At 34.9% G+C, this 23,760-nt stretch overlaps 1 protein-coding gene and 1 long non-coding RNA gene across 2 annotated transcripts; one reads left to right on the plus strand and one right to left on the minus strand.

Annotated features, from left to right (window-relative positions):
* Positions 1-521: 521 nt before the first annotated feature.
* On the plus strand, positions 522-23,760 carry LOC105223106 (uncharacterized; the record flags this gene model as incomplete). The annotated part of the gene is given in 8 exon segments (XM_019989206.3): positions 522-1,367; positions 11,859-11,980; positions 12,251-12,384; positions 12,551-13,103; positions 13,488-14,344; positions 15,259-15,722; positions 15,800-16,108; positions 21,628-23,760. Coding segments are annotated over 8 exon segments (4,720 nt in total), but the record flags the coding sequence as incomplete, so codon positions are not given.
* On the minus strand, positions 17,304-17,981 carry LOC125778923 (uncharacterized). Its single transcript, XR_007423029.1, has 2 exons — positions 17,676-17,981; positions 17,304-17,493 (listed from the first exon to the last, which is right to left on the minus strand). It is a non-coding gene; the product is annotated as an uncharacterized LOC125778923 (long non-coding RNA).

Consider the following 23,760-nt stretch of genomic DNA (forward strand, 5'->3'; position numbering starts at 1 on the left):
TTTCAACTTTAAATGGAAATATCTCGGAAACTATAAGTTTGCGGCGGCAACAATTATATATTTTCTTAATCTGGAGCATCAGCCCTATCCAACCATACCACTTTTAACCCTGAAATCGTGGGATCGTATACTAAAGTTTCCCCGTTTGTTATATGATATTTATATCAATACAATATCACAATTTTTCGCAAGCTAATGTTAAAAGTTCTAATGAAATGTTTATGCATTTTGTGAAATACATATATCTACATACGAAATACTACTTCAATTTGAAATTAAAAGAGGTATTTAAAATAATTTCTTATAAATACTAGATTTCTAAAATGAATACTATGAGTTTGCATACGCTAAAAATAACAAAAGAAAGACAAAGTCAAGAAAATCAGTTTAATTAGTTCTATTTTGTTTTGCTTCTTATTTTTCTTAGTTGAAATGATAACATAGAGTTACCTGACTGTAAATTTATGTGAATTAAAATTGATTTTATTTTATACATTCTATATACAACCCTGCAGAATAGTAAGGAACATGATCAAAGCAAACTGGAAGATTGACAGACGGATTAGAACTGTCAATGTCAGCTAGCAAATTTTGTGATTTGTTCGCGATTGCTGGCAGGTGAAAATATTCGATTATTGCGATTTTCTTTTGAAACATTGCCAGAGAAGTCTTAACAATTTGAAACATTAAACATCAAATTCGGCTAGGAAGTGCATATTACTTTGTAGGTTTAATAAACAAATCATCAAGAAATTACACAAAAAATATTGTAGTAGTTGCAAAAAGTACAAGGGAAAATCGAAGTAAAACGCAAAAAAATAAAACTTTCTTTTCTGCCATTAAAATTGGCGAAAGCAAAGCAGCTGTTGGATTAAGCAGTGACTTTGAAAAAGTGTCAATAATATAGTGAAAACGAAGTAAAAGTATTTCAGTGCATTCTATATATACTAGATCCGTCAGGCTGTCGCCGGAAAGAAGCGGTGCATTCACAACTTGTGGGCGTTTCGTCATCATAGTCAGTTAACGCTGCCACCACCGTCGCCGTAACGCATGACTCGTTACCCACTTCGGGTGGATGCGCAATTCATTTTGCAATAGCAAGACAACCCATTATCAACGTGTAATTTTTTACTATATCTGCTGTGCAGCATCCGCAAAGTTTCCATATTTGTGGTTGACAGTTCCGCCACCTTAGTGTGGTCAACCAATTGTCATCAACATGAAGAAGATCTTTTCAAAATTCGATAAAAATGAAAAATTGGATAACTCGCACAATCACTCCACATCGAAGGAGACCAACAGTTTTGTTGGTAAAGTATTTACAGTGGGACGTGTAAGTGTGACCGTGGAAGATGTGCTCGCTGAAGGTGAGTTGGCAATTGATTTTATTATTTGTACTTAAATTATTTCAAAAAGAATTCAATAAAGTTAAGTGGTGAAACTTGTGTAATTTATATCTTTTGTGTTGGTAAGAAAACAGGTGATGTTGGCCTGCATTGTATGGAATGTGTACATTAGGGTCACTTGCCTACTCTTTGTTACGTGCACACAATGAGTTCACTTATGTATGTTCTTATCTGTGACATTTCCACTTGAGTAAACCCACGGTGTTGATTGGTTAGAGAAGCATTTGAATTATGGAGATTAAGTGAAATTATACAGATACATAAATGGCATACAGACTAAAAGTGGAACAGTAGAGGATGATAAGATAATGTTGATATCTTTGATTTGAGATTGCGTGAAATAGTTGTAGCATAATGTTATGACGGTAGTCTCACAATCCAACTTTAAAATTGTAAATAGAGATATATGTATATTTTCACTATTTAAATAAAATAAAATTTAATACCTATCACTAAAATTACTTTTTAAATTTGGCGTGAGAGCCATTTCCCTACACTCCTTTCATTTTACCTTCAAATACTCTGGTGACCTAGACATATTTCCGTCATAGTTGTTAGTGTGAGGAAATCACAACATTGACACGGTCACCAGCTTTCCTTTGAATAAATGCTATAAAGTTCAAAATTTACTCAAGGAATATGCAAATCATACAAACTTTGTATGTATGTGTATAACATACATATATAGACTCAGTCATGTTTGAAACTATGTATATTTGTAAATGCAATATTCTCATATACTGCAGCGAGCTGCATAACGAATTGCGGTACCCCTGTCGACAACGTGTTATACAATATGCACACCATGAGGTTTTTATAACATATAAAGCACAAAAGAAGTTATGCGGATAATTTTAAATTCAGTCAAGTCAAGCAAAGCCCAAAATTAGGAATTGTTGTATGCGTTTTCATATATGTATTTACTTTCTTACTACTACTTCGTCATGCAATAAGATCTACGTTACCGAAACCAAAATCAATCACAATTGCATTTCTAAATTAACGATTACGAAAATCTGAAGATACATATATTTTTACTTAAACAATATTTGTTTAAGATCTTGAAAATACGCGTATGTACATTTCAGTATTACTATCAGTTAGTGTGAGTATTCTTGTCGGATCACAGAAAAAAATCTTAATATGTTCCATAAATAATTTCTTATCTTCCACGCTATCTGAAGCACGTTCGACAATGTTTATGCACATTATATATGTTATAAGAAGTATTCTACTATGCTGTGGTATCATCAATTATAACTTGTAGTAATTTTCTAGTAATCACGTAGTGATTCAAAATACAAAAAACGGTAGGTTATTTTTCATAAAAGCAACTACGTATGCATGTATAGACAAATTCCGTGTCATATAAAACACTTTTAACCGTTAATACCTAGATTAGCATAAAATACGTTCCAGAATATTAATATATTGCTAATATTTATGTATGTATGTATTTAACTTATCTATGTAGATATCTAAATATATTTATATATAACAAAATTGAAGTTTGTTTGAAAATTTAATCTTCATTGGTTTGTACATAAATGATAACCGAGCTTGTGTATTTCATATTAAAATCGTTCGTCATAAGAATATATATTTATAAAATAATTGACTTGGTTTTGTAACTAAATATAATATATATCAATGAATGTGATTCACTCACGTCGCGAAACCCATGTCACGTAGATCTTTGAGAAGAGTACTGTTTGATTGGAGTTACAAAAAGAATCAACATAGCTCTCATAAAAGTCGTTATGAGGATCAAAGAAAACATATACATATGTATATACATATATAACATTTTAAACTGAAGCCAATTTTGGATAACCCTATAAGGTCAAAATATTTTGAAGATTGTTTTCTGATTCCTGTCAGCTATAGTTATAAGCTACCTATCTAATCATAAAAAAAACAGCTTTCAATCCCATAGTTAGTCCAAAATCTCGTCTCGTTTATTTTCATTTATCAAGAATACAATACAAAAGGCGGTGCTGTGATTCATTTCTGGCAAAATTACTCCGAAATGCAAAAATAATAACATACATATACATTAATTGAGCTAATACAATATTTTGTATGACAAAATTTATTTGTACTGGACTAAAAAAAACAGCATATACAGCTAATTGACAGTCTAACGATTGTCTCTCAGCTGTAGCACAGCGGCAAAGCTACAAAGTTTGAGTTTCTTCAACATTTTTTATTTCACTAAACTTATTGAGGCAACTTGCTCAGATCTCTTTTTTGCACTCATTTTTCGCAATGCTCATACCCATTTTTTTACGTACGTATGCAAGTTTATTTGAATCCATACATTTATTTATGCATATACAATTGGTTTTCACTATCTTTTACGTTTTTATTTGGTATTTCGTGTGCTTTCAATTGCAGCAATTGCTTGAGAGCAAGTGTATGCAAATTAGAATTCTCTCCGAATTTTCTTAACTGCTTAGCTAACCTTCGACATTTATAAACCTGCCTACATTTTCCTAGAACACATTTAATTTTCACGTTTTCCTTGCAGCAGCTCTCGTTTCTTTAATAGCTTTTATGATACAATATATTTGCGTATTATAGCTCCTGGACACTGCACAAAATTTTTGTAGTTAGAAGCCAAGCGTTTATGTAAAAAAAAAAATTAACTGTATTTATTTATTTTAGAGCAGCATTAAATTAGTATTGGGTGTAGGGTGTAGTATTGGTTCTACGTAACTGGGTCGGACCCGCATTTTTATCTGGCCAAGGACCGCCAACTGGGCAGAATTCGGCCGCTACAACAACCACAACAGCAACATTATAGCTTCGGTGCAGTCGAAGTCAATGTTTTTTTCTTTTTTTCATCCTGACAAAAAGAGTCGAAAAATTAGGATCAATGAGTCATACGATTAGTGTTGGAATCTGAATCACTTTAGAAAGCGTATTAAGGCTTGGAATATTACATAAAATTAAATTGCTTTCATCTAATAAAAACATATACTTTCACAATTTCAGTATAATAATTTCAAACATCTGTAGTGCATATACATATGTATGTATGTATATGATTTAATCCGCTCTCTAAATAGTGAGATACAGAGTAGGATATACTAAAAAAATTACAAAAATTCAATTTCCGTGTGTTTTAGTTTACTTATGAACATACATACAAACAAATTGTTGTAATAAGCTAGCTTTAAGGCGAGCTGTCGATTCAATTCTGACTATTACCTCAATTATGTGCACATTGAAGTTAAATATTTGTATGTATGTATGTATGTACATACATTTTGGCCGTTAAACGTTGATTGCCCCACACTGCGTAAACGTTTTGACCTTGGAATAACGTTCGCTTAGCGTTACATATTATTACCTACATGGTTACAAATAAATATAAACACCGTATTAAAGCTACAGTAACGGAGAAATGCAACTGCATACATACAAATATAGAAACCCATATTTTGATGTACGTATGTACATACAAATATGTATGTATGTATACACATATTTTTATATATACAGATCTAGAATTTGAAATCTCCCCTTTGAATACTTAAAATGTATTAAAAATATATACACGTGCACGCCATACACATACATATCTACATACATACAGACACCAGTTAACAAGTCACCAAAGCAAGTGATACAATTCGTATTTGGCGCTTTTGTGTTTACTACGCTGTTGTTACTTATCACTTGTGCTTGTTGTTGCTGGCGCGGTTGCTACTTTGCATATCAACTTTATCATCAGCTGCTGCGACCCCCTTATACCCACTGGCGAACACTTGCTTGTTGTGTATTCATTTTTGTTGTTGCTGTTTTTGCGATATTTTGTGGCAAATTGTTATTATTTTTTTGTTGTTGTAAAAACCGCATCCCGCAATGCTCATTAGATGTCGAAAAACCAATGAGTACAAAAAACAAAAAAAAATTTGATAAGCAAATTTCGTCGCATAGTTTTTTGTTTCACCCTTGTCTCCTAACAGCTACACCAGTCTAATACACATGTTGTTGTTTTTCATATTCCTATTCGAATAGTGCTATTTTGCATTTCACGCAATTTTTGTTTGCTTGTGGGCATCGCTGAGGCGTCTGTCGTTAAAAATGCTAATGACGCGCCACACCTGGGAAATTTATAATACAAGTCAACAGCTTTGCCTTCATTCCATAGAGTTCTTATCTCTCGCAAAATGTTTTAAGTTAGCTCACTCTCTTGTAATATTTACATTAGTGTTTTGATTCATGAACAGTTTAGAGAAATTCAAATGCCGATTAGTTATCAGTCATATCCTCCTAATATCATATCTGATTGCCATAACTTTCTCTATACTCCAATTCTCCAAGAAGTTCCATCGTTCCTATCAAGGAATTTGTAAAACAATAGATTATGGAATAAAAATGTACCAGAACGAAAATAGATTGATATACATATGTATATGACGTCTTGAATGCGATTATCTTTAAAAGTGAAAAAACTATATGTACATATATAGCGATTATACTTGTATAGCTTTATTGCAATTGTAAGGTATAATTTGCAGAAAAAAGATCACTGTTGAAGGAAAGAAAGTGCTATGTGGTCATGACAATGCACCGACGTAATCTCCGGATCTGACTCCATAAACTTTTTCCTGTTCTCAGGTCTTAAGAGAATGCTTACTAAAAAGAAATTTAGCTACAATGAAGGGAAGCTGAGGCATATTTTGAAGTAAAGGAAAAATCGTAAAAAAGCTTTATTGCAATGTTAGAAGATTCCTTTATAGTATCCCAATGTACAATTTATCGCATTAGAAGGAAACTATATTGAATGATAGAATCGAAATTTACCAAAAAAATAATTTTTTTTTATTCCATACAAATTTTATAGCTCGCTCTTTTGGAAATTTTGAAATATTTTATAAAAATAGATTTTGTGCTACATACTATAAGTACTTTGCGATAAAAATTATTTTTAATTCGGAATGATTTAAAATAGGCGTACACATGTACATAAATTCATATTTTTCAATGAAATTGTAAAACGGAAAGTCCGCTAATCTTCCTTCTCAATAACCGCAAGTTAATATTTCATTAGAGTTAAATGAGGTATATCGTTTTTTTTAGAGACGGAGTCAACTAAACTATTATAAATATACAGCGTCTAACAATAGGCATGACATGAGTTTGACAGCTCGCGCGAAAACAACGTTAAAATAAAATTCATCATAAAAATATTCTCTCAGATGAGGCCCATTTCTGGCTTAATAGGTTCGTCAGCAAACAAAATTAACGTTATGAGTCAAAAACTCGTGTGGTTTAGGAAGCACATTTGCATCCCCAAAAATTTACCGTTTTCTGCGGTTTATAGTTTGGAGGCATCATCGGGACTTATTTCTATAGAATGAGGCAGAAAATATCGTTACCATCAATAGCGAGCATTTTAAGACGATGTTGACTGACTTGTTTTCCGGAATCGTCGCGAACGATCTCTATTTCCAAAAAGACGGTGGATCGCCTCATATATCACGTGTAAGCATGGACAATTGTGAAGTTTGGCGACTTGCTAATTTCGAGAAATGATCCAGTCCAATGACCATCAAGATAATGCGATTTAACGCCTCTAGTTTGTTTTCTTTGTTAGTAAGCTAAATGAATGATTTACGCCAATCAACCAGCAAGGATCGAGCTGGAGGGTAATCTTCAGTGCACTATAGCCGAAATTCCAGTCGAAATGCTGCACCGTTCCATCGTAAGTTGTCGTTAATGGGTGGAGATATGCAAACGGAGCCGTGGCCGACATTTTGTTCAAATCATGAATTTAAATCATAAAATTATATGCCTAACAAAAAAAAAACAGAGCCCATTTGGGCCAAATTTGTGTGTTTTATTTCATTTTAACAACACATCGCTCTTGTTGGTAGACCCTTTATAATATAATACATTTGATAAATTGTGACCCGGACTGCCAAAAATTTTTTACCTTCACGTACTTAAATATAAATCTTTATTATCCTCTTCAAAATAAGCTCTTTTTAAGCCAATGCCAATGCTTAAACCAATTTTCAATACACCTGTTATAAACCTCGGCTAGGAGAGACCATCCTTGGAATCAGTGAATGATTTTTTATGGCTTTAATAAACTCATGGCATCTTCACTGAAGCAGACTTTTCAGTTTTGAAAATAGAGGAAGGTCACAGGGATCAATGAAAACTCGTTGTGTAAATTGATAAAAATCGCTAAACAAACTTTTCACATCGTAAACAAACTACTGCCAAACACACACTAATTGATAGAAGAAGATCAAACTTCAAACTAGCATAAACAAAGTTGTATCTGCGGATCGATTCGGTCTACACGCTCGGTTTAAATGGACCAGTCCGGGTCAAATTTGATGGCATGTGATGATACATTGTGACTAAAAAGCACCCGAAAATTGCAATTAAATTCACCGGATAAATGATATTCAAAAAAAATTTATTTTGCTAAGTTGGCTTTTTTACAATGTATCGAACATCGATATCGATCTCAACTTTTGTATTTCTAATCGAAACCGAAATCGTTGTGAATGCTGGAAAGCCTTACGGTGATTCAGTTTTATCAAAAACTCCAGCCTACCCGCCGTACAAAGCATTGAAAGACGGTCGAGAGATCGTTGAAGACATGCCTCGTTCTGGACGACCTTCGACCTCTTCAACTGATGAAAATATTAAAAAGTGAAGGATATGGTAATTGAAAAACGTCAGGCAAGTGTTAGAGAGATGGCAAGAGATCTAGACATCTCTCGCGAGTCCGTTCGAATTATTTTGGTGAATATTTTGGGTATGAAACGCGTTCTGTCTCGACTTTTCCCGATAAAGCTGTATTTTTTTCGAAAAGAGTACCGTAAACAGGTATCTTAGGACATGTTTTATAGTGTGAACTCACTTTCACGAAGAGCAATATTACTGATGAGACATGGGTTTATGAGTTTGACATGCAAATAAGTTAACAATGGATGGAGGGAAAGGAACCAGCCGAAACCAAAAAAAAACACGCCAAAGCCGTTCAAAAATCAAGGTGATGCTTATTGTTTCTTTCGATATTCCTGGTTTGGTGCATGATGAATTTGTATTGAGGCGTTTGCGTGAGAACATCCGTCAAAACGGGCAGAATTGTCGAAGAGCAATTAATGGATTTTATACGATGATAATTAACCATCGCACCAGTTTACATAGAACCATACATTTAACAGAATTTATTCTGTTCTATTTTAAGTAAAATTCTTCACGAAATTCATACACATGACTTACTTTCTTAATACACCTGCCCTTCTTTGCTTAAAATATTCTTCTTTAATACTTCAATACGCCAAATTGGCTTCACTACACTCAAATCCCTTACTCAATGCATCTATTTGGATTCTCAAAAGCATTTTTCCTCTTCTTTAAGTCTATAAATCCTCTCCTACCCAAGCATTTAAAATGCTCCCACTCACTAAGTGCATGTGTGTATGTATGTAGGAATTATTTGCCGGCTGTAGCATGCTACAAATATCGATTACTTCGCTTTTGACACAAAAACGTAAATACTTTGCCGTGTAAATAGTAACTTTATGGCACCAAGGTACATATAGCCATAAATTTTTTCATCTGTACCTAAATATGGTACATACATATATTATTAGGAATACATACATACATATGTACCAAAGTACATTTATAAAGACGAGTGTCTTCATATAAATGTGTTTCAGTGCAGAGTATGGCATGAGTAAGACTTTGTCATTAGTACGTTTTGTTCAAAGTGACCAAGTGGTACCACATTTAGTCATATATATGTATGTTACGTACCACAACATTGACTAACAGTACATTTTTTAATTGAATTGCAATTTAATTGCATTACTTATGCGTATGCAGATGAATGTAGTGTAGGAGGAGCGCTTGTATTTTAAGTCCGAGAATTGTAAGTTCAGCATCACAGTTTCTAGGTTCTTAATATCATAACGGTTCCGTTTGTAAAGTATTACATACTTATAAGTGGGTTATTCATAAACTAATAGCATGGTAGGAGGATAACAAAAGCAAGCAAGCACTTTAAGTTAATAGTGTTCTTCAAAAGGATGCAGAATTCGGATTTTCAGAAAAAGACTTTAACGTCTTATATTGAATTTAATTGGTTGATTTTAAGGTAGTTTATATCATCCTTAACCAGTACGGCCTGGGGTGCCTTAAACTTTGAAATGCAATTACTGAAATTATGAAATATGAGTGTATGAGTGAATGTATAAAAATTGATTCAAAAATCTGAAATCCCCGAATCTCTTTATCCTGGCTAGTGGATCAACCATTTAAAGACAATAGTTGCGTGGTCTGAATTTTTATACTCTCGCAACAAAGTTGCTAAAGAGAGTATTATAGTTTTGTTCACATAACGGTTGTTTGTAAGTCCTAAAACTAAAAGAGTCAGATATAGGGTTATATATACCAAAGTGATCAGGGTGACGAGTCCGTCCGTCTGTCCGTCCATCCGTCCGTGCAAGCTGTAACTTGAGTAAAAATTGAGATATCATGATGAAACTTGGTACCCGTATTTCTTGGCTCCATAAGAAGGTCAAGTTCGAAGATGGGCAAAATCGATCCACTGCCACGCCCACAAAATGGCGGAAACCGATCGCATTAGGGAAGAGCTTTGGAGTAATTTTTTGGAAAAGTGGGCGTGACCCCGCCCCCTTCTAAGTTTTTTGTACATATCTCGGAAACTACTATAGCTATGTCAACCAAACTTTGTAGAGTCGTTTCCTTCAGGCATTTCCATATACAGTGGAAAGAAATCGGATAATAACCACGCCCACCTCCCATACAAAGGTTATGTTGAAAATCACTAAAAGTGCGTTAAGCGACTAACAAAAAAAGTCAGAAACACACTTTACGGAGGAAATGGCAGAAGGAAGCTGCACCCAGGCTTTTTTTAAAAATTGAAAATGGGCGTGGCGTCGCCCACTTATGGACCAAAAACCATATCTCAGGAACTACTCGACCGATTTCAATGAAATTCGGTATATAATATTTTCTTAACCCTCTGATAACATGTACGAAATATGGGTGAAATCGGTTCACAACCACGCCTTCTTCCCATATAACGCTATTTTGAATTCCATCTGATGCCTTCTCTGTATAATATATACATTAGGAACCAATGATGATAGCGGAATAAAACTTTACACAAATACGGTATTTGAGCTGAGGTATCCCTTGTGGAAAAATTGTCGTGATCGGACTATAGCTTTTCAAGGTCCCTGATATCGAACACGAAGAACACAGTGCCTAACCTAACCTAACCTAATTTTTCAACGAAAATATCGGTAAATCTCTCAGAATTTAATTCTAATTAATTTTACAGCAAAATAAAAAAATATGTAAATTACGTATAATAAAATCTCGATTATCACTTTATCATGCGAGAGTATAAAATGTTCGGTGACACCCGAACTTAGCCCTTCCTTACTTGTTATTTATTTGCGTTTGCATATAGCAGGACGGGAATAATGAGTGACTTATAGAGTTTGGTTTTTGTTCGTCGAAAGAGAACTTTACTACTCAGTCCAAAGTAACACCTGTTGGCAAAAGTTATTCTGCGTGGGAATTCGAGGCAGACACTACTACTGCACTCTGACTACTACATTCAGAAAATGTTTGTAGAATATTTGAAAAATATTATTCCCAACAAGAAAAATACATTGGGCTGAAAGGTTCTTCCAATGTGTCTTTGGAAATGTGGCGTGTTTGCAACAAATGACTGTAACCATGACTGGCAATCGGAATAATAAGAAGTTCAAATGTTATTGTACCCTGAACAGGGCGTATTCACTTTGTAACGAATTTTATAACCAAAAGGAAAGATGTTCGTCGGTCCCGTCGTCTACTAATATATATGCGAACTAGTCCCTCAGTTTTTGAGATATCGATCTGAAATTATGCACTTATCTTTTTTCGCCTAAGAAGCTCAACTGTCGGAACCGCAGTTATCGAACCACTATAGCATATAGCTGCCATACAAACTGAACTATCAAAAACAAGTTGTTGTATGAAAAACTTTTGTATTCAACGAGATATCTTCACGAAAATTGGCATGAATTTTTATCCAAGGCAACGAACGAACAATCGGAGTATTAATTATGTAAATACCTTATATATTATGGCTATAATCGTAAGATGGCAAAATGCGAATTAATTACATTTTTCCTTTCTACTTAATATAGAAATAATGCAATTAATAAGCTTTGTCTAGCCTGCAGATTATTAATCACTTTACTAAACAGAAAAAGAATTTCCTGAAATGTGTCTGGAATCGCAAATAAATTTGAAGTGTTGCTTTATCACGAAACACTATAGATATTTTAGTTTTTCTTTTTACACATGCATTAATTCGTGTGTATCTTTCTATAAATATGTATATATTTTAGCAGAATATTTTTAATCAAACATGAATTGGCTTCCTTGCAGGTGGTTTTGCCATGGTCTTCCTCGCTAAAGCGAACACAGGCAATACAAAATATGCGCTGAAGCGTATGTATGTGAATAACGAGCACGACTTGAACGTGGCCAAGAGGGAGATTCAGATCGCTGTAAGTGCACCGTTACACTCACGCTAAGCGCACAAAATTTGGAGTGTTAGCCTTCGGCTGAGCTCTGCGGTGCGCAGGCCATTATCACGGCTAACATTCCACGCTTTCGTGTCGCTTAAATTATTAAATATTTCATTATATATTTTATATTCACTCATTATAACGTATAACTAAGTAAATATTAAATTATGGGAATAATGCACGTTATGAGAATCGCTCTTCATTTAAACCGCAATTATATTTTGTGTGTGTTTTCTGCCTTTTCCATAGAGTAATCTAAGCGGTCACAAGAATATTATAGGCTACGTAGACTCGAGCATTACGCACACCGGTAACGGTGTATGTGAAGTACTGTTGCTCATGCCCTACTGCAAGCAGCACATGCTGGCCATGATGAATGCAAGGTGAGTGCTACACAATTAATTCATAATTAATCAAATATGTGACTGCATGCGAGCACAACACACTTATACACAAACACATACTACAAGTATATACTTTATACACAAAGATACATACATATACATACACTGGAATAATTATGATTATTTACGTCTAAATACATTACAGATTGCAGGTTGGCTTTAACGAACAGGAAGTTCTCACCATATTCTGTGATATTTCAGAGGCAGTGTCACGCTTGCACTATTGTCAAACCCCAATTATCCATAGGGATTTGAAAGTTGAGAATATACTGCAGAATGATGCTGGTAATTTTGTACTCTGCGATTTTGGCTCAGCCACAGGAAAAGTTTTGAATCCGCAACAACATGGCGTCACATTGGTTGAAGAGGAAATCCAAAAGTATACAACATTATCGTATCGTGCGCCCGAAATGATCGATCTCTATTCTGGTAAAAGTATTACAACTAAAGCGGATATCTGGGCACTTGGTTGCATGCTATACAAATTGTGCTTTTTCAATTTGCCCTTCGGCGAAAGTACATTGGCCATACAGAATGGTCAATTCTCCATACCAGACAATTCCAAATACTCAAAAGGCATGCATCAATTGATTAAATATATGCTCGAACCCGATATGGATAAGCGACCGAATATTTGGCAAGTGTGCGAAGTGGTATTCCGATTGGCTGGCAAAGAGAATCCAGTACAAAATTTGCACGTAAGTTTTCCCAACACAAGAAATCTGGGATTCTTTTAAAGTTTCAACAATTTAATAAATTAATTTCTAAACGCAAAAACAAATATTCTAGGATTTAAAAAAAATCGCAATATTCAAACAAATTGCTCAGATTGAACTGCTATAGGATAAAGCTTCCAAACTGAATCCTTCAAAATCAAGTTCTTTGTGAGGGGTATTAGAACCTCATTGCAATGGCAAATAACCATTTTACTTGTTTTTTTTTTTTCAAAAGGATCGGATTTATTTTATTCCGATATTTAGCAAATTCTATGTAAAACATAAATAAAAAAAATTTAAATTTGAAATTTATAAGTATAACGTATACTATCGTCATCTAAACATTTACATTTTCTCGAACTACAGAAATCTCCACCACCAAATTTCGAACAACTCGTCATCCCTCCATTTGAGTCCGAAGCGAAACGCTTATCTGCTGTTGCCGCATCAAAAACACCTAAGCCTCAAAGTGTGCCGATCGTCGAGTCCGGTACGAGTGTAGCGCCTCGTCAACGCCCGAAAGGTTCCACTGCTGTACATGGTCCAAATCCACTGGGTCTTGGATTGCCGCCAAGTCCATCGCCACGCAATAATATAACATCGCCACAGCCACAACAACAACCGATAGTTGAACAATTTCAAGCGAATTTTCCACAATTGGCACCACCAGTTGTGCCACCACAACCAATACAACAACAGGCAGCAGCAACAACAACCGTGTCTGCAGCCACAGTAGTCATGCCGGCAACAACACCACAAACCTCTACTATTGTAGTTGCCGCAACTCCCACAGTTGCACCACCACCACTACCACAACTAACACAACAAACTGTCAACCAAACCGGTATAACCAACACGGCAGCAATCGCAGCACAACAGCAACAACAGCCGCCGCCTGAAGTGCTGAATAGCCTCTTTGAGTCGTCTGTATATCCAGATCCGTTTAGTGAGAATGCACCGGTAGCAATGAAAAATACAACTGTAGACACAGTCGCATGCAGCAGTGGTTTGGGTGTTGGTGTGGGTCTGGGCCTGGGCATGGGTGGGCTGGGCGACGGTTTGGATAATATAGCTGTGAGCTCTCTGTCAGCACATCATACAACTGTCGGCAGCACACCAACAAAGAGTAGTATGCTGACTGTGTCGGGCGTGGGCCCAAGCTCTGGTAGCAGTGGCACCTCCGGACATCGACGCAATGTTAGCGATACGTCTGCCTTTAATAAGTAAGATTTTTCGTGCTCTTATATTTGATTGAATGTTTCTATGCTTGTATCGATTTGTGTGTGTTTCTTCTGTACGTTTTCTTTTCTTCTGCTCTTTCTCGTTTTGTTTTTTGCAATTGCATACATGCCTTGCCAATGTATGTGCATACCTATATGTGTATACCACTGACTTTCCGTGTTAATTGTGTATTTTATTTTATTTTTTTCATTTCGACTGTATGGACTAATTAAGGTCAGCCATTTTAGATGAAAAAGAACATTTGAGTGAATAGTCACTGAAATTCTAAACTGTCTGTACGCTTTGAGGAGTCACAATATATTGTTACTCATTTATTTTTTGTTTTTATTATTAAATAGAAAGCACTTTAACTCAGCAGCCAATTCAATATAAAACTTTTTTGACTCGAATACAACGAAAATCACTATTTTAATTGATATTAATAAGAATGTTGGTCTTAAAATTACAATACTGCGGTTTCAAAGCTCTCCAAATTTAGAAAAAAATGCAATATTTTTTCTTATCTACTTAGTATATCTACTTAGTATTCAAAATCAATCAATATTTGTATCTGTAAAGCAAACAGGGCTGAAGCAAATTATATCAAAGAAGACATCTCGACCTTAAGAGTAAACGCCTAATATACAATAGTTTTCAACTTCAAACACATATTTATGTCCTTAAAAAAGCAATAAATACATAAAATAATTAAATCGTTGAATGCACTTAAGCCATGAGTTATGCGCACCCCTTTTCTTCCACTCCACTCTCCACACATCCCTGTTTCTGATCCAATTTTAACATCATTAAATTTTTCTTATTTCCATACACATCATTCTTCATCTATTGCTGTGCTCCCACTTCACCCCTACAACACGCTCGCACCCATTTCTCGGATATACATCACAACTCTTAGAACTTTCGCCAACGAGACTTCTCAATTTCTGGCGCCCTATGATCATTCGGTCAAGAGTCGTGCGTCACACGCGAACGATGCCAGTGGCGGCGGTGGCGACGACAGCATGCTGGTCAATGCAATGGCCAATTCTGGCACGAATTATGGTGGCTCGAATCCAGGACTCTTTCTACCACCAGCACAAACGTTGCATATGCAAGGCCAAGGCGCCGCCGCCATGTCGGCATCAATATCGAATGCTGAATTGACAAGCGCTCAAGTGCTGCGTAGCAACATAGAGACTAATAATAGTTTGGCACATACAAACGTCGATGCAGCGGCTGCGAATCATGCCAGTGGCAGTTCATTAGGTAAACGCATCGAGGCTTGGAATCCATTTGAAGAGCAACCATTCGGACAAATGACAGAAGATCATATATTCGAAGCAGAATTTGATAAGATACGCCAGCGTGGCAGTCAAGGAAGTAAGTCTAACACTCTATTAATTACTAAAAATATTTATTTAAACTCATTAAAAATGTTATTTATCAAATTCATAAAGGTATCACAGCTAAGTCTGCATCGACTACTTCAACTCTAACGCCTACTGAAGGTTATGCGACAAGTATGCCTGCAACGCAAACGCAAACAACGTCGCAACAACTACAACAACAACCACAAACACAACTTCCGGTCACGGTCACGCCGTTCGGCCCAACAGTTGCCGGCGGCGGCGGCTCGGTTACAGGTGGCGGCAGCGGTAGTGTCAATGCCGCCGTGGCACACATACCCGAGGATCCATTCGGTTCGGCGCCATTCAGCTTGCCGGCCGGATTGCGCGAGAAAGCAACAACGCTGCGTAAAACTGGAGGTAAAGCATGAAATTATTTTTTGCATTACTTGTTCTACTACATACATAGCAACCGCTGTTTTAGTATGTATGTTAGCACATACTAAGCCTATGCCTATGCCAATGAGTATGAGTAATTGATAAATAACAATTTAGCGTATATACTTCTACCACCATTACTACCACTATTATTTACTAAAGTACCACTCAACTTAACAATGCTAGTAATTCCTGCAGAAGAAAAGTAAAAGAGCACAAATAACAACAAAAATAAACAGTTGACCGCGGCGTAATATTTCTAGTTCCCGCATGTACCAAAATAAAAAAATGACAAAAAACGTAAAGCGAAATGAAATTGACTAATTAAGCTAAAAGCTGCTAACGGCTCATTGCAATATATTTGGCACAAAGTGCGAAATTCCTTTCTGCTCAAACCATTAAAACTACAAGTATAGACAAAAAAACTTCACAAATTAATGACTTAAAGGAAAATGACAGCAATCAAAACAATAATCAGGCTCAATTCAAGCACTACGCGTGCACTTGAGTTTCTCAATGTTGTATGAGTCAATTCTAAACAAATTATATAATTAATATTTAATGTAACGTTTCTTAAAGCGAAATCGCGTTGTTTGATAATTTTATCAATGAGTATAAATAAACGGTAGCTAGTAGTTCGTGCATATTATTCGTGCTTGATAATTAGCATTTCTATTCAATTATGCAATATACATTTGACATATTTACATAAATGCATAAAAAGCAAAAGTGGTATTTACACAAAGCTAACATCAAAATTTCTATACTTCAATTGTATAAAATTCGTATTTAAATTAGCACTAATATTTGGAAAATCTTAAATTTAGATAAATGTAAATTTAATTAATTTAATGAATCGTTGACAAGATCAGTTTTCAGCTTTTACACTTATTTTATGGACAAGCTAGAGGTGGCACTATTTAAAGATTGTCCTCTAGTTTATCAATAATGTGCAATTTGATTGTATGAACTAATAAATTATGTATATATTTTAAAGAAATGCAATATTTGGTGTTGGTTTTTAGTCTAAATTATTGTATGCTATGTTGTATGCGACTATTCTAATATAGTATATTTGATTAACTGGGTTATGGTTTGTAACTATGCGAATGTATGTATCTTATGCTCTCTTCCTTTCCAATTTGTGACTAATTCAATAAATAATAAATACAAAAAATATTGAAAATAACAATATTATTATTATATAATGAACGCATTACATAGTACATACATATATTTAAGTAGACATGTAAGCATATAATTTACATATCATATCATCATATGCGCATATCTTATTAGAATATTTAGATACATCCGTCATTTGTAATTATGTATTATGTGTGGTTTCATTTTTCGTCATATTTTTTCTAAAAAAAAGCCCAGTTATTTAGTTGTGGAAACTTCAAAATGCTTACTCCGATATACATATGTTTTATAATTTAAGAAAAAACAAAACATAATAATTTTGCTGCGAAGAGAGAGAAGATCTGAGAGATTCAATTTCTAACCTAAAATTCCGTCGAGAAAATCTTATAAGTAAAGCCTTTACCTTTAATATTTATGCATCCGTGTCGAACGCCGTTTATTTTCAAAATTTTGCTATAATTCTTGCTTTATAAACATTCTCGATGTACACAGTGTTTGCTTTATTTAGTTTGGTGTTATTGCATTGAAATGAAAACACAACTGGGCTTCGTATATGCTTCAACTAGCTTATATGTACACATTTTTTTTACTATTTATCAATTGAAGCTCATTTATAAATTTTCTCCTACTTGCTCAAACTGCAGTACATTCAAGATCTTGTATACCGCTTCTAACACATTCCATGGTTGTATAAATATTTTAAATTAAAGTAAAGTATCTACAAGTGTTAAAATATTCTGAATTGCAATCGCTCAAAAGTAACACGCTTTGTATGAATTTTAAAACTTTAATGGATGTTAATTGCTTCCCAGGCTTCTATAAATTAAATAGAGAAATTGTAAGTTACATTTAAAGGCTTAAGCTCTCCCGTAAGCATAATTAGTTTGTGTTACATCTTGATTCAAAAAATCTTTATATCGGAAATTTAGTGTAGATAATATGTAGTTGTAACCTCAAATATATTTTTTTTAAGATAAAACAGATTGGTTCATACCATGTCAGTAACAAATCCTTTAGATATTTTTTTATAAATACATACATATAGATAGTATCTCTTCTAACTAGTTTTACCAAGCCAAAATAATATTTTCCTGAAGTACATACACCCGCATTTTTTCTTGCTATGTTTACAGTGCAAGATATATTAAATCCTTTCTATAAGCTGCGCTTCAATTGATTTATGGCTTCAATTTATTTCTTAAATACTTTTGCTCAAATAAAATTTCCCTTTTTAAATCTCACGAAATGTCCAATTATCCGATTATAAAGAATTCGCTGTTGTTCTGTTTAAACACACACACATACTCAAATCATCCGACCAATTGTGAACAGTGTTCCTTTCATTACACACAATTTGTTAAAATAAAAAAAATGGCTTATAAAAAGCAACATAAACATTTTCTGATTAATGAAATGAATTGTATTATGAAAGTATATAGAAAACTGTACCTTAAAAATGTAAGCGAAAGCTAAACTCACCAAATGCAATGTGTATGACTATTTTCATAAACTAAAATTATATATATATACATATATAAAACTAAATATATATATATAAACTAATTGTTGTCGCAGCAAAAACAAATATATATATGATTAAAAGGTATTAATGATAAAAAACGAGAGCTTAAAGAAGAGAGTATTAAGAAGTAAACCGATATACATATGTAAATGTACAGAGAAATTAGCAAAGAATGTGATTCACCGATAAAGAATTGTATGAAAATTAATAGGAAATAAAACCAAACTAATTTAAAACCATTATTAATAAAGTTATTTCAAAAATGCCATTTCAAAGTGAGATGATGTAGCATTGTAGCCGAGTGTGAGCATTTTCCACCCCCCGTACTTTCGTAAAATCATAAAGCAGCCAGCAGCAACAAGTGTAGATTTTAGTTTAGTCTAGACTAAAACAGAATGAAGAAAAGTGTACCAAAACTCCTCAGCTAGGCTAACAAAGCGCATCCTACACTCATGTATTGCAATATATACAAATTTTTAGTCAGTAAAGGCATTAAATCAATGTAATTATGTATAAATAATTTTATGAATTCAGTATATATATAAATATATATATTTAAATAAAAACTATATATACATATTATATGAATTATGATTATATGATACTATGAAAATATATATAAACATATTCAATGACCAAAAAAGCTATGCAAATTATTCACTTTTAAAAGCAATAACAACAAAACAGTGCAACTGGGTGTCGTTCTCACTTATTATCAAATGCGGCTAGAATTTTACAATTACAAATACATAAATCACTAAATTCATACACATCAAAGCTTTGGTTAAGAAAAGTACATATATTTTAACTGTATTACGATTTTCACCAATTTATGATTTTTTTTTGTAATCTACTAATTTATTTGTGTATTGTTTGCAACACTATAAGCAAAATGGGAGTTGAGCTATGCAAGTGGGGCAAAAAAACTATTAAATGTGAAATCGATTTGCAGGCATATGAAGTGTTAAGCGTTACTTTTATACAATTTTTTTGTATTTTATATATATGACGCTTAGATAATTTTTTTATAACAAAGTTAAAAATACCTTTTGTATGTCTTTATACAAAATCTCCGGGTTTTGTATGCTTTTAAGTATTATAAATTTCGATAACGTATCAATTTCAACCAAATTTTCTGTATAACCATAGTTATATCAGCAAAATAGTTACATGAAAGAATTATTGTCCCCTTTCCCAGAGTAATAACAGCTTCCCTTAAATACAAAAACAAATTATTTGCCAAAAATTCAGGTTAATTAAGACACATCTATACACAAACTTGCTCACTACACACATTATGTACACATACATATGCAAATTAAATAAAATAATCAGAATTCTTAACATACACATACATACATATGTACATAAACTGGGTGAAATTTTACTTAAAATATTACTGGTTATTGTACAAATTTATAGAAATGTTTTGTAAAAAGTGAAAACTACTTAATTTGGTGTCGCATCTACACACATTTTGCATATAAAATATATATTAATATTAAGTTAATTTGAATTAAGTCAAAGGACAGAAAACCCTCCTCGAAGGATCAAGCTCCCTGGTCAACACTGTAAAAAGTATCCTGGCGTCCTCGTAATAAACACTGTAAACACTTTGTTTCATAAAAAGAGGTTTTAGTGATAGAATCGTCTTTATATGTTTGCCAAGAAGTGTTATAAAGTTCCAGAAGATAATGTCGGAGACCCTGTAAACACATATATAAATGATCCGCGTGACGAGCTGAGTTGATTTAGCTATGTCGGTCTGATATGAAATTTTACATATGTCCTTTTCTCCTTTGAAGGGGCTCCTCTGTTGTAACTGGCGATATCGGACCACTGTAGTACAAACTGAACGATCAAAATCAAGTTCTTGTATAGAAACTTCTTTAATTGGGAAATATATTCTAACTTTGAAAAACATTTGTTCGCCATGGTTTTGCTTTACATCCCTATTATGTAGGGCCACAAGCGCGAGTATAGCAGCCGGTAGCCGAAATTGCACTTAATTTTGGGTAATGCAATCCAATGTTATTCAAAAATGTCAAATCGTGGATCTTTTCCCACATAATACGTATATCAATAGTTACAAAAGGCTTATTATATAGTACCCAGGGCATTATTTATCAATTATGTAACAAAACACAGGGGCTAGTGAAATATTAAGGAGAGTGGACACGAGCCTAAATGGCGTTGTTATACCCATTTATTTATTATTTTTATCCTTCTTATACGCGATTTAGCCAATCACTTTGTTTACAACCTTATGGTATGTTTAATAAAACAGTACTAGTCATTATAAAACAGGAGTTTGTATTCGTAAGTCGTCATATGCAAATAGTTTTAGTCTATTCACCTGTAACTAACCATACTTAACTTATATAACTAATTTAACTTTAGAAGTTTATTGTCCAGCAGTACACACCTACACTTACATATGTAGATAATAGTCTTTAGAAAATATTACTGCATAGTGGTTTTGTGTTGGTTTGCAAAATTTAGTTTCAAAATATGTTTGAGCATTGCACTCAAAATGAAATGAAATGGTATTTTCACAAATAGCGGTAAATTATCTGCAGTGAGAAGAGATGAAGAAACGTTCTCTGAAAGCACTCTTCCGAAATTTTATTGGAAGGCGTGGCAAATATAAATAACGGTTGTCTTACCAAAAGCAATTGTCACTTACTTAAAAATAAACAATACAAAAAATATATTGTAGCCACCATGAAAATAGTATTTAGAGTATGCAAAACGTACTTACATACGCACCACTAAGCTAACTGTACATAGTTCATTTGTTATATTGCATAAAAGAACTTAATCTCATTTTCAGCTAAATTTATCGTCACCGGTGGTCCTTCGGCATCTATGGCTTCGTCTAGTGGCGGCGCGAGTGGCAACATAACGGCGGCCTGTGGCACTACCTCATCGACCGCTTCGTCTAAATGGCTGCTATCACCCACGCTCGAAGTGTCGAGTGAAGAAAAAACTTCTTTGATAAATAATCTCAAAACAGATTCGGAAGGTGGCGCTGACGGTGCTTTAGGCGATGCACTACATTGTATTGGTGGTGGTGGTGGTGATGGCGATTCTGTGGCCACATTGGCCGGTGTAGCATTGCCGAGTGGTAATTTTGTCAAACTTCCATTAGAGGATCGTAATAAATATGAGAAATTGCGTAGTAATGATAATCCCACTTCGGATGATTCCGATTCGGAATATTTTCAAGAAGACTACGGCAATACCACTGGACCCAGCAGCACAAAAGCGATTTTCAAGCAAATTGTCACCAATAATATACCAGATACTATACATAAGATACAGCAAGCTGCATATCACAAAGTCGATAAGACACAGTTAAAAGTGCCTATAGTTAAGAAATTACGTCATTCCACTAAGAAACCAACAACAGCCGCCCAGCAAGCTGCTCAACAAGTTAACGCCGCCTTAGAGCAACATGAGCAACAGCAACAGCAAGCGGCTGCAATTGCTGCCGCTGCAGCAGCTGCTTCCGGTGATAAGTCGGATAGCGAAGATTCGATCGGTTCTGCAAGTGATTTGCGTGCCGAAGATGATGACTTTTTCGACGAGAACGATGTGCAAACGCGCAATACAAAACTACGACGTCCCGTCATGGATATGGATGGGATAAGTGAGAGTGTAAAGACGTGTAGTTCATCGGCTTACCATGCGGAATGTGAAAGTGTTACTACGCACGAAGATGATGTTAGTCGTGTGTTGGTTAAGGTGCGTATGCGTAAGAAGGATCGCACTGCGGCCGCTGTGGCTGCTGCTGCTGAAGCGAGTGGCATTACAGCGCGCGATGATGAAAGTGAGTTGAGTCCGACATCTAATGATTTTCTAAATAAATTCGGCGATAAACCATTATTGCTCGACGATGAATTAGATTATGGTTCTGGTGATTCCGATTCGAAGGGTAAGAGTAGTAATGAGACAGAAGAATCGCCTGAAAATGCGCCGTTACCGAATTTAGTCTCAAACGCCAATAACCAACCGGAGGAGTTGGATGTGTTTGCGATGGCGCCGTTTAAGATGCCCGTGGGCTTACCTTTGAAAAGACGTACTTCCAAAAGTCAACGTTCGCTGCCCAAAGTGCCGGCCCGAAATCCACCGGTGCAATCGCATTCCGTGGAAATTTGGACATCGACACCAGTAAAAGGTGTCGATAAACGCACCAACTCAGTGGATAATTTTGCAAATTTTCCTTCGGGTCCCTCACCGCAGTTGGACGAATTTAATGAACCATTTTTCAATCCATTTGCCGAACCGAAAATTAATCCGAACACAGTAATACCCAAGTCTCACGTACAAAGTTCGTCGAATTTTGGCACTGTCACCGTTATATCGAACGCGGCAGAAGAGCCCAAAGAACCTACTACAGTAAAGCCACTACCAACAACAAACTTTGTGCCCAATTTTCCAGCAACGGAGCGACCGATTATCGAGCCAAAGCTACCAGCTAGGGAAGTGTATGCACCGGAACAAGATCTCTTTGGTTCCGAACCATTTCCACAGGTAATTCGTAAATCTATAATTGTGAACCCCATAGAAGGTATCAATGACAGCGTTACCAGAAATAAGAATAACAATAATATTGTGCAAATAAAACAAGTCCAAGCAACAGCACCCAATCCTTTGACTCAAACACAAAACCAACATTCCGGTTTGACAACCATTCCGGCGCCCTTTGGCGCACCAACAGTTCCACAGCCCAGTGGTCCTGCGCCACAACTTGTTACAATTAACCATTCAATAATTATCAACAAAACACCCGAACCATTGTCGAACTCCTCACTGCAATACCGCAATAATATCAATTCAATTCAATTAAATGCGTCCACAGCAGCGCTTCCATTGAATGTGTCATCAAGTGGTGGCGCTACTAGCGCCTATATAAAATTGCCTGCAACTATAGCGACGAGCGCAAACAATATTACCACCGCCA

This window comes from Bactrocera dorsalis, chromosome 1, assembly GCF_023373825.1.
Source record: "Bactrocera dorsalis isolate Fly_Bdor chromosome 1, ASM2337382v1, whole genome shotgun sequence".
Taxonomy (NCBI): Eukaryota; Metazoa; Arthropoda; class Insecta; order Diptera; family Tephritidae; genus Bactrocera; species Bactrocera dorsalis.